Source organism: Bacillus rossius, chromosome 14, assembly GCF_032445375.1.
Source record: "Bacillus rossius redtenbacheri isolate Brsri chromosome 14, Brsri_v3, whole genome shotgun sequence".
NCBI classification, from domain to species: Eukaryota; Metazoa; Arthropoda; class Insecta; order Phasmatodea; family Bacillidae; genus Bacillus; species Bacillus rossius.
In genome coordinates, this window is record NC_086341.1 from 10,953,003 (window position 1) to 10,966,078 (window position 13,076).

Below are 13,076 nucleotides of genomic sequence, written 5' to 3' on the forward strand. Positions count from 1 at the left end.
TGGAATATAAAAAACGTACATGGAGTACCTTAAATATTGTATGCGTTCATAAATATATTTCTTCAAGGGTACAAATTTGCAAGATACGTGAATAGTCAGTTATATAACGTTATTGCCGTCATCATCGAATACTTAGCCTAAAACCACGTGTGTCGTTAAACACAAACAAAACACATGCACAATCCAACCTTTTCGCCAAAGATATAAGAAATACTAGACTTGCGTTACATAACGAAGCGCAACCGTTCTCATTACTTGATAGCAGTGGCGATGTAGAGAACTGTATTGGCACTTTGAAAAATATGAAATCACGTAGCTTTACACCACTGCTCACGAGTATCTACACATCTATGATTTTGCTTTGGGAGAAAAAAATAGTTGTTTACTGTTTAGTTTGGCGGGCTTTGTCGGCTGGCGTTACGTTATTAAGGCTTGTGCAAAGTATCTGTTCCTATTTTCGATGCCGTTGTATATTAAAACAAACTAGCAGCCTACAAATAATGGATGTCGCAAGCGATCAGCTTGTTACTTGTAAACCTAAAAGTGTTTGGAAGTATTTTGAACGTCTGACAGTAAATCCCTGGCAAAGTGTGTCTCGTGTGAAAAATTTTTGAGATGCTAGCATGGTAGCACGTCTGGCTATAAAAAAAGAATTTGAGGATGCTAAAAAATATGAAGTCGCCGCTGAAAAAAGGGCAAGTGAAGCAGACAAAAGAAATGCAAAAAAACAACTAACTTTGCAAGAAACGTTTAAATGGCCATCTTCTCATATTATAATTAAAAATTTCCCTTTTTTTTTTTTTAATTTTCCCGATCCCGTCCCGTTTCCCGCGGGAATAATTTATTTTTCCCGAAAATTTCCCGCAGTACAAAAACCTATTCTCGCACACCCCTACTTAATACTTCAATTACTAAGTTTTTAACTACGTACAAGCTTTTATTCGTTGTGTCAGTCTTTAACTGTTCATTCATTTATATTCTTATTGCTAGAGAGGTTCCAAGGTTTGTTTTTGTTTTACTGTGTTAATTTAAATTTATAAATTAAATGGAAATTTTATGATTAAATTAAATGTTTAGATAATTCTGCATGATTTGGGGAGGGAGGGGATGTGGTGTTAATCTGTAAAAATACAACCAAACAAAATTATTTTTTGTGCATGAATTGTTTAACACTGGTTTTACTTAAGGAATTGAGTGATATTACAAATAGTTTTCTACCCCTCAATTGTGGTGAAGGGGATGTTATTGCAAAGAGGGTACGTAACGTTCCGTACCGTACGTTCAAGTTACAGTGGAATTTATGCATATAATAGTCAGTAAAATTCATACCTAAGTGATGAACCAATTCATTTTGAGAAGTTTTTGCTGCAAGTTTTCGTTTTCTTGAATTAAAGGTTACTGTGCAAAAATGGCGGCTGTGTGTATAAACCTTCGGCTAGCTCACAATTGGTCTAGATTGCACATACGCGAACACTTGGAAGAATTTTCCTGGCATCAGAAATAATTCTAGTTTCATAGAATATTACATTTTGCCTGTTTTGTTTGAAAATTGCCATGCATAAATAAAGTTTTTTAGATTTATTTATTTTCTTTATCAAACACTGAACATAGCCTCCATTTTCGCACAGTAACTTTGCATCAAGAAAGAAAAAAAACTCGCAGCGCAAACTTCTCAAAACAAATCAGTTAATCACTTAGTTGGCATTTGTAGGGCCGCAACTAGGGGGGGGGGGGGGGGGGCTGCAAGCGGGGCATACGCCCCGGGCGCAAAGCTGTGGGGGCGCCGAAATTGCTTGCATTGTAATTCCTACTACAACTGGTACTAACTGGTAAAAAGTTTTTGCATGGAAGTTACAGTAGCACAGAAACTGTTTCATGTAGGTATGGAAAATGCTTAAATAGCACCATTTTTCCGTGGGAGGGCCCCCGGACATCCGCTTTATTGGTGTGGTATGTGCAAAAAAAGAGGGGGGGAGGGGAGGGTGCATGAATCCATTCATGCCCCGGGTGCCAGAGACTCTAGTTGCGGCCCTGAGGATAGATGGACCATTGGCAAACCATCAGAACTGAGAGTACTTATGGTTTGTGTCATTATTTTGCACAGGGACATGCCGTCCGTCGAGACACAGCCTCCGATGATGTCTTTCAAAATGTTTCTGCAAACACAAGACGACAACATAACCGACGAAGAAGCTATCAAGAAATACAATGAGTATAAATTAGAGTTTAAAAGGCAGCAGCTCAATGAATTTTTTATGGCTCACAAGGATGAAGAATGGTAAGCTTTGTTTCTGTTATTTTTTTCCATACTTGTAAAGTTTGTTGCTTTTCTCAACCATAATTTGTGATATAGTTTTTTGAATATTAGTGCTTCTGTTGGTTTTTTTTTGTGTAGTAAAGAGTTGCTTTTATAAGCGCTACTTGATACATCTTTCACCCATTTATCTTGAATAAGGTTCATTATATTGATTATCAACAGTCTTAAGTTATTATTGATATTGATATTAATATTTAGGGAATGAGGTTAAATGGTAAATAATCTTAGGAACTTTTTTCTTTAGAATTGGCCATTAATTTTTTTCAGTATTTAATAATATTTCTCTAAATGCACACACAGTACACACACAAAAAAATAATTGTAAATCATGAATAAATAAATAATATTCCAATAAGTTTGACTCTCTTGCTAAAGAACTTTTGAGTATGTGAGATACAGTACTTAAAAGTATGATATATAACTTGTGTTTATTTCTCACAATTATTGCCATCATAATTCATTGAGCGGTTTACAAAGAAATCACACGTAACAGTTAATAATTTTCCAGTCAGCTTTTAAAACAAATTTAATTAGTACACCATAAATTTTAAAAGCTAGATATGGTTTCGTTCGGAACTTCGTATTGTAAAAAAAAGTTTAGAACTATTTACCAAATTTTTTTTCTAAAAAGTGCACAACATTGGGTGGTTATAAATTAAAAGGTTCAAAATTAATTGTGCTCTTGATTTATGTTCATGTTTAGATTCTTTTACAAACATTTTTTAAAAGTTAATTTGATAGTTATTTTTTGAAAATAAACACATAATGCCCTTAATGGCATACTTAAAATTTGGGAAAACATGGTGAATAAATTATTAACACCTTGAAATTTTTTAAAATAAAATCAAAAACATTCATGACCAATTTTTCTATCTAAAGTGGTATTGTTTTTGCGATTACTGCTACAATAATTTAATAAATTACTTTTTTTAATGTTCATGTGCTTGATGGGATATGTTTTCATGGAAGTTGTTTCTTGACTTTCACATCTTTCTTGCATATTAATTTATTCACCATTATATTTAGTAGAATTCTGTTGTGTTGAGAAAACAAGAATAAGTGTTTGTTTGATATGTAAACCTATCACGTTCTCTCCTGCAGCAAATTATATTTCTTCGCACTGCGGAAAATCTCATCACTTCAAGATACTCATATTTTTGTCTTGTGTTGCGTTTTATGTGCAATATGCAATCAATATTCTGCGTTTGTTGCGTTGAATGGATTTATTAAATCACTAAAAGCAGTGAAATATCAAAATGGAAGCTAAAAAAAAAAGCCCAGAAAAAATGCATACAATAAAATGCATTTCAGAAGAAATGATGGAATCAGTCTGTTGCATGATTACAAAAGAAATTATGTATCTATATCCTCGTATATTTTGGCAGAAAATGAAATTACAAATGAGTTGGTCAATAAAAGTGCAAGTTTTATGAAGCCCAAATATTATGTTACAATATGTTGGGTGCGTTTCATTGTTTGTTGAATATGCTTTAAAGCGTGTAATTTTCTTGCTTCGTTCTTATTCATCAGCTTGGGCATCATTATATATGCCATCTGACAGGTGAGACAAACTTCAGTGTTATCCTCTTCAGAATTAATAGTTTTTCTACATATATATGGCCCAGGATAGTGTATAAAATGGAAATTAACAGTTATGAAGAGCTTGCTAGTACTTACTATACATTACTGTGGGTGGCATATTCCGTCACGTTTGAGTTCAAAAATATATTTTGAATATGTGTATATCATGTGTAAACAGAGTATTAAATTGTTATCTGGAGCTGACCTGGTTATAACGTTCAAAAGTTTGGTTCTATGGAGTGAGTTGCATGGGGAATCCAAATTATCAAGAAAAAATGAGCAATGTAAAGATAACTTGGTAAAGGAAAGATATGATGTTTAGCTAAGCAAAGGCACAATATTTTTTTTACTTGATAAGTAGACAGCAGTTTTGGCTGTAGTTATTTTATACGTTGTCACGGAAGTGGTCTATTGTTTATTCTAATCTTGTAGGTCATATTACTTAAGCATTTCTTAGCATAACAGTGCAATGTAATTTTTTTTTGTGCACAGAAATTATGTCATTTATATTAACTCTTTCACTGTAGGGTAAAATAAATTAAAAAAAAAGACCATAAAAAATTGGCTATACAAATACATACTTTTGATGACAAAATTTCATTATAGCAAAACTAACCCACTAGTTTCGCTTTAAATTATCTTAGTTACCAATTGAAGACACTTCTATTAAATATTTCTGTTAAAATGATAGTCCTAAAAACCAATTTTTGTTTTAGCCATACTGAATAAAATATTGAAATTCTTCTCTGTGAAGAAAAGCTGAATGTTGGTTCTGAACATTTAGATTATAAAAAACTCTGATTTCAGAGAGCTGATACGTCAGAAATTAATGTCAGTACATATTTTATTTTTACTAACAAATTTTTATAATGTGATTTTCCTCAAAAAACTTTCATTAATTCTAATATATTAATATTATTGGTATAAATATTTAAAAAATATATATAACTACAAGGAAAAAAATATTCTTTTGTAACCATAGCTGGAGAGATCCTATTGAGTAATTTTTTAAAAATCTTTTTTGTCAGATAATAATACTTTTAGTTTAGCAAAAATAAAAAAAGGATGACTGTTTAAATGGTCAAATGGTGCAAGTTAAAAAAGAAGTTCGACTTATACAGTAAAAGAGTTAAATAAATGGACGGTTTGCTTTTAAAATAGTTCTGATTATGAATAGTGATGGTTTACCTGGGTACCTCCATTTCTACATCAGTCACATTTGTTTGTTAACAAATTTGGTAACCTAATTTTTGTTAAATGAATTTATTGTGCTTAAATACAATTTTTTTTGGGGGGAGAAATCAGTACTTTCCTCCATGTGTTATAACCAGAAAAGTTTTAAAATATTATTTGCTAAGTTTAGTTAGCTTTTTTTTCTCCTGTTGGTTGGTTAATTTTATTCTACTTTTGAGGTTAGTATGAGTAGCATGTCATAATAGATTGTTCCAGCACACTGTATCTAACAGGTGTTGAAAGCAACTATGTATGTTTTACTCTTCTTTTGAGGATTATGTGAGCATGTCATACTACTATTCACTAGACTGTTTCAGTACATGGTGTCTTAATGCATCTCAAAAGCTGTTGTGCATTACAGCATTAGTGTTAGTGAAACATTTTTGCTTGTTAAGTTGAGCACCGATAGGCGATCGTGTGTTTGTTGACTTCTGACTTCTAAATTTGCCTTTCTGAATTAGTTAAAATTGCATTTTCTCAATTCAGGATTCATGAATTAAGAGTTTTTGTATGGGGGTCTCTTTTGCTTGCGTGAACACTGTATACTAACTGCGTCAATAAGCATTATACGTTTACATGTATTCTGAGGCTATTTGCATCAAAATGCCAGAAAGGCAAACTTACAGGTTTCAAAATCATTTGTGTAGTAATTCATTTTTTATACTTTCTTCTCAATATTTTTCAAACATAGTCCAACATAATGCATAAAAGCTTAGTAATAAAAATGGGTAACTAGTGTATTTTGTTAAAAATTCCAACATGCTCGCTCACTTTACATGACACTTACTGAAGCCATAAACAGGTTTTCAGTCAAAGATTACTTAATATAATGACCTTTAATGAAAATAAAATTTTCCTTATTTAATACCATAACAACAAAACCATTTTATGAGTTATTTTTGGTTTTAATCAATAAGTTTTGAGTTTGAAACATGAATGACTTGCATTAATCCACATTAATAAGAGTATAGCATTTCCTCTTTTGGTTCTAAGGGTGCATACTTTGACTGCAGTATTTGAGTTCTTGTTAAATTTGTGGTAAGATTAACGCTGTCATTAATGTACATCCAGGTTCAAAATAAAGTATCATCCTGAAGATTCAGTGAAGCGGAAAGAAGAACAGATGGACTCTCTGAAGGTTGGTTGGTTAGTTTGTTTGTTTGTAATGTATTTCATTATTGAATGTTTATCCAATAAAAGTTTGCAGACTGGCTAGATCAAGTTACGTGATGCAAATCAGTGTTTTTTTATTACATTTTTTTTGTGGGAGTAATTTTGCCAAAAAATTTAAATTTTCTAACATTACATTAAAATTTTAAAATAAATTTGTTGAAAGTCAGCTATTCATGTACAAAATAAAAATCAGCTAGATGTTTAGCATTATCATTTACAATAAATGATAATTATTTTAAAGTACAAGATGTTAACCAATACTAACCAATAATGATTGATGTGCTAATTGATAAAGTTTGGTAGTTAATGCTTTAATTTTATGAAAATATCTTGTATTATTTTATAATTATACAAAAAAATCAATTTTTTTTGTTAGGTTACTTTATAAAACAGATCAGCAGAAAATTATGATAATTTTAAAAAAAAGAGGGAAGTTGTAAATCATGCTATAATCTGCAAAACTGGAGCATGTAAACATTTAATTAAAAATCATTCAAATTTGGGAAATATATATTTAGGGTGTAAATGTAAATTTTTATTATTCCAGTATAGCTCTTATAGAACTTTGAGGATTTTGCAGGGATGAGTCAGTCAAACACACTACCCCTCAAATACCAAAAAATCTTTAATATTTTAAAGATTTGATTTTAGAAGAAAAAAATGTTCTAAGATGATTATTTTTTGAAGGAAGATTTGACTTGGCTACGAAATATGCTATTCATTTTATTTGGAGTTTCGGTTGTGATGCAAAGCTTCGCATCTGATGTGAAGCTACATATTTGCTGCAGAGCTTTAAAACATTGAAAGCATAAGATTCGCTCGTGAAAATATTTTTTTTGTGTTGTATATGTTTTTTTTAAATAAAGTTAAAAGATTGCACTCCATTTGCTTTTATGAATGCTCAGTAATAAATTTCTGCATGGATAAATAAACATTTTTATTGAATGATGTTATAAATAGGGTCAAATTGTTTAATCACTTGATCAGTTTGAACATTGCATTTTTTAAAGTTTTTTTTTTTACTGCAAATCCTGTATTTTATAAAGTAAGTGTAGTACAGTTTTGCAGAGAACAATATTAGCAATTTGATTAGACTTCACGAATAAATAAATTTTTATTTTTATTTTTGCTTCGCCTCAAAAAACTAGTATTTGCATAGCTTAAAATTGAATAAGTTTATTGTTTTATCATGTTTTCGTTCATATATATTATTTTATTCATGTCTTCAGATGTAGTCATTTTCGACGGACTCTTAAGGATCTAATTGCAATATTCAGCTTGAGGAAGTGTAGTACAGTTTTGCAGAGAACAATATTAGCAATTTTATTAGACTTCACGAATAAATAAATTTTTATTTTTATTTTTGCTTCACCAAAAAAAAAAAAAAAAACTAGTGTTTGCATAGCTTAAATTTGAATAAGTTTATTTTTTTTATCAAAAATTTTATTTGTTTTCGTTCATATATATATATATTATTTTATTCATGTCTTGAGATGTAGGTCATTTTCGAGGCTCTCTTAAGGATCTAATTGCAAGATTCAGCTTGAGGAAGTGTAGTACAGTTTTGCAGAGAACAATATTAGCAATTTGATTAGATTTCACGAATAAATAAATTTTTATTTTTATTTTTGCTTCACCTCAAAAAAACTAGTATTTGCGTAGCTTAAAAAATCGAATAAGTTTATTATTTTTATCAAAAATTTGATTTGTTTTCGTTCATATATATATATTATTTTATTCATGTCTTCAGATGTAGAGTCATTTTCGAGGCACTCTTAAGGATCTAATTGCAAGATTCAGCTTGAGGAAGTGTAGTACAGTTTTGCAGAGAACAATATTAGCCATTTGATTTGACTTCACGAATAAATAAATAAATTTTTATTTTTGCATCACCTTAAAAAAACTAGTATTTGCATAGCTTAAAATTGAATAAGTTTATTATTTTTATCAAAAATTTGATTTGTTTTCGTTCATATATATTATTTTATTCATGTCTTGAGATGTAGAAGTCATTTTTCGAGGCACTCTCAAGGATCTAATGTCAAGATTCAGCTCGAGGGAGGGTGGTTCCGACCCGTGACCGGGATGGTTTGGTTCTGGCCCGACGCAGAACCGCGTCAAGGTGTTCATGGAGTTCCTGGAGAACGGCCGGCTGGACAAGGTGTCGCTGGACGGCCACCAGTCGGAGCAGCTGCTGAACCTGCTGGATGCCGTGGTGATCCGGCTGGAAGGGGGCACGGACTTCGACCTGACGGTGCTGGAGGACGAGAAGCCGGCGCCGGGCGGGAGCTCGGAGGAGCAGCCGGCTGCGACGACGTCGGCGGCGGCGGCGACGGGGGGCGGCGACCAGCCGGCGGAGAAGCCCAAGTCCCCCGCGCCCAAGCCGGCGGACAAGAAAGAGAGGTGTGTGCGTGGTTGCAGTCTCGGGACCGCCTCTTCCCGGCTGGCACGCGGGCATCTTCCAGCCCTCTGCCTGCTCATTGTACCAGGGGCGCAACAACTAAATTTCCAAAGGGGGGGCAATACATCTACAGTAGAATCTCGTTATAAAGTACATCAATAAAGCCTCAACTTTTATACTTAGTAATGAAAGTACTTTATTCTGAAAGTCTATATATTTACCTTTAAAACGTAGTATTTTTGAATTTTTAAAAATAATGTAGTAGGGGATCAAATGTTACATTGGCTTGGAAGCAAATATTTGTAAAACAACAAGAATTAAAAAAATATATATATTTAACTTAATACAGTAGCCTAAATTCTAGGCCTACATGTACAAAATTTAAATCTGTCGAACACAAAATGACAAATTGGTTAAACTATTTTGCAGATATGTACATTTATTGGGACAGAATTCCCTTGTTATCTCCTAGGTGAAGTCTCTTGCGACCAGCAGATAAAGATGACTGTTCGTACAATTTAATAAATTTTTAGCGATTGTTTATAGTGTAGTGAGCTCCAAACCAAATGACCGTGCTACATCTGCATTTCTCCTTCAATGTGAACTGTTTGAGTTTCTTTTTATCTTTTTGGCCAACCATCCTGATTAAAATGGGAAGCCTACAACTCACGTAGTTTCGGTTCCCTACCACGTTCGTTTAACTTCGGATTTCTCTCAAAAATATGAAATTAAAAAATCGAAGGGTTAGGTTAGGTTAGTCACAACATGCTTGTTTTCATTTGAAACTTCTGATCTAGCGGCTGAAGTGGCGTTAATACCAAAACGCAAAACTTCGAAAATATTCGGAAATTCTTGCAGGGAACCGAAACTCCGTGAGTTGTAGGCTTCCCGATTAAAATATTCGATCGACAATATTGTTTGCCTCGCGCCACGTCAAGCGTAAACAAACCTCGCATCCATAGATAACCATAGCGCCGCTCTAGTAGCGCGCGTTGCGAGCATGGCTGTGCCAGGCGTCATTCCTATCTTCATGGCAACACAATTAAAGCGTGTCGGCCATGTTGTGACACAAAACAGTTCAAAACTTAACCTGCATAAATTAACATTGATTTTTCTATTACGTATATAAGTTAAAATATAATTTTTATTTAACGTTTGTATCTGCGTTATAAAAACTTTTAAAACGTGCTCTACAAATAACAAAAAGCTGGCGCAACTAAAAACAAATGTCTTGAAGAGGGGCGAGACAACAATTGATTGTTTAGATCGTCTCGTGCACTAAAGTGTGTGTTCCATGGAGGAGGAAGAATGGCACGTTATACTGTACTATGATTCTATGAATCGTTGAGACATTGTTTGTTTACGTTTTATAGTTGTTAACGATTCTTGAAAGTGATAAAAATTATTCATAACGTACATTTATATTAAAGAACTCCTGCGCAAAAAACAATTATGTAAAATTTTCCTCATAAATGGAAAAGAATGGTCGTTGTATTGAAAGGTAGGAGACGTTTTTAATTAGTGGTGCACCGATGGGGATACCGATGAATCGTAATCGGCGATAATGGGTACTTACCGATTAATCGTAATCGGCGATTATCTTAACGATTACTTTGCCGATTATTTTCGTCCCGGCGTAATTAAGTAGGTTTTTACCGTGTAATATTTTGTTACAGATTTTAGGACGAAATACCGTAATATTTTTATAGATTACAAAATTCATCTAACTCCGTCATATCATAATTACAGATATTTCGTCAAGTTTGATAAATCTCATTGCCTCGAACAATAAAAAATACATTTTTACTACACGTTTATTTACGTTTCGTCTTTTGTTTGTTTAGTGGCCTTGTTCATTACCTATAGCCAGAGACGTAAAATAGATGTCACGCAATCAAAATACCACAAACAGTTGCAGTGGATTCTATGACAATCGATCTTTTCGAGTCGTAGTAGCGGTTCAAAATCGTGGTCCCGATACCTTCTAGAGTTTATCACTGCATTTTACCAACTCGTTATGGGCGTCTTTGGTAACATTATCCGTTGTTGTGTTATTTGTATGTGACTTGAAAAGTGAAAGAGTATTTATAATTTTATATATTCAGTCAACATAAATAAAATAACATGTGCTAGAATTGGTTTTTAATCATTTTTATATAATTATAGTGAGGGAATTGGGGGAATTGGGGAGGAAAAAAATGAAGTGTGGAAACATTTTTCTATTAACTCAAGTGAACAAAATAAAGCAGCATGTTTACATTGTTAAACGGTAATTTTTTGATGCCACCTTATGTGATAGTCGATAATAATGCTAGTTTTCCGCAACAAAAACTTACCCATTGTAAATTACAATTATTAGACTGTAGTTCAAGTTGTTTACAATAACAAATATTTAAATAGAAGTTAATTTAATTTACACTTTGCAATGACTTAATAGTGTATTTTAAATATTTTTATACTGTTATTATAACTGTATTCTCAATTTTACCTAATATTATTACATTCACATGGGAATAAAAATTTTTGTGTGCATTATTACACTTAAAAAAAAATTTCTTCATTATAATCGGTAACTGAATCGGTATCTGCCGATTATTGCTCTCATAATCGGTAATCGAATCGGTAATCGGTAAAGTCATATCGGTGCACCACTATTTTTAATGTTAAAGTGAAATATTTTTACATTGTTTACATTGGTGTTTTGAGCGGGAATTTAAAATCATACGTTGAACTGTAAGATACGTTATTCTGAAGTACGTTGTAACGGAATTTCACTGTATTTATAAAGAATCATTGATCCCCCCTATTGAAGCGGGGGGTCCGGGGTTCCTCCCCCCGGGAAAATTTGTATTTCAAGGTGGAAAATGGTGCTATATAAGAAGTTTTATTATCTAAAAATTGATTACACAGCACTTTCTTTGCCCCCGTTTGCCCCCACTTCATGGTTTCAGAAGGGGGGGGGGGGCAAAATACCCTTGGCCCCCCCTCCTGTAGTTGCGCCCCTGCATTGTACCGTACACCCTTGTTATGGTCGCCCCCTTTGATTCCGATATTCCCGAATGACCCGGACTGATGTAGAGAAACTCAAAACACCAATGCAGTTGATGTTTACGAGGCACTTTACAAAGAAGTATACTTTGTTGTATTCATGTGGGTGTTACTGCTTATGGGTGATAACATCTGTGTAAGCTGTAAATATGTTACATGCATGCATTATTCGATATAATGGACATATTCTTCAAATACATTTTCTTTCCTTTAATTCTTAGTTTAACTAAAGATTTTCATTAGCCTCCAGTCTCTATTTGTCTGTGTTAACATTTTTTTTCTGTTTTATGTAATTTCTTTAATTTATTTCATTATATTAGAAAAAACATGTTGTCTATTATGGACTTAAGTGAGTCAGAAAAATTTTAAAATTTGTTCACAGAAAAGTGAGGGATATTTTTCACCATTGTGTGGATTTGCCATGAGAGTGTTTTGAGTGGAACATATTCACCTTGTGGAGTTGGTGGTTTTGACTCGAAACATTTTTTTTGCAGCGATGATGAGCTTGACACTGGAGATAAAGATGCTGTAGTTTTGGTGAAGGAATCATTGGAGCCCCTACAAGAAGCAGCTGACCAGGATGATGATAAAGCTGAGCAGAAATCAGAGAAATCTGACAAATCAGATAAGTCTGATAAATCTGCCAAATCAGATAAGTCTGATAAATCTGCCAAATCTGCCAAGTCGGTCAAATCAATAAAATCAATTAAATCTGACAAGTCTGATAAATCTGACAAGTTTTACAAATCTGACAAATCTGACAAATCCGACAAGTCTGACAAATCAGACAAGAGTGACAAGTCGGATGACAGTGATAATGATTCACCTGGTAAGTATTCTCAGCATTCAGTATTTCCAACATAGATTATAATTATGTATTTGTGTTCTATAAATAGTTTACATTTATTTCGAGATATGTCTAAATGGCCTCTATCATGACAGGAATCTTAACAAAGGGTAGAAATTGCAACGGAGTACTCTTACATCTCTCAAGTTTTTGAAGTAGTTTGTAACATTTTACTGTAAAAAAAGATAATATTTCACAGATGCACTCTAGTATTCTTTTTCACTTCATTTTAAGTTTGTGTTTCTTTCAATTTCATAATATAAAAAGTTTTATTTAGAATAAGATTTGAGTTTAGATGGACTGAGTCGAGAAAGTGATTCTGTTTTAATGGTGCATGTGAAAATGAAAATGATAAAGTTGAAAACTTACGGAATTTCATTGACAAGTTTTCAAAAAAAATATATATAAATTTAGTTTATGTATTAGCAGAAATCTTCTGGAAATAAAAGATACCCAAGAAAAGTATATCGGACTAC

The 13,076-nt window shown here is 32.9% G+C and overlaps 1 protein-coding gene across 6 annotated transcripts in view; it reads left to right on the forward strand.

Annotated features, from left to right (window-relative positions):
• LOC134539142 (serrate RNA effector molecule homolog) overlaps window positions 1–13,076 on the forward strand; it is a 55,454-nt gene that overhangs the window by 13,086 nt on the left and 29,292 nt on the right. For 5 of the 6 annotated variants that reach the window (XM_063380893.1, XM_063380897.1, XM_063380894.1 and 2 more), the window contains 4 exons: window positions 2,105–2,278; window positions 6,203–6,269; window positions 8,415–8,707; window positions 12,248–12,582. In XM_063380893.1, coding sequence (XP_063236963.1) covers window positions 2,105–2,278; window positions 6,203–6,269; window positions 8,415–8,707; window positions 12,248–12,582 — 869 coding nt within the window. Of the gene's footprint in view, window positions 1–2,104; window positions 2,279–3,597; window positions 3,879–6,202; window positions 6,270–8,414; window positions 8,708–12,247; window positions 12,583–13,076 lie in introns of those variants that run through there. The other variant, XM_063380898.1, reaches the window with a different exon arrangement.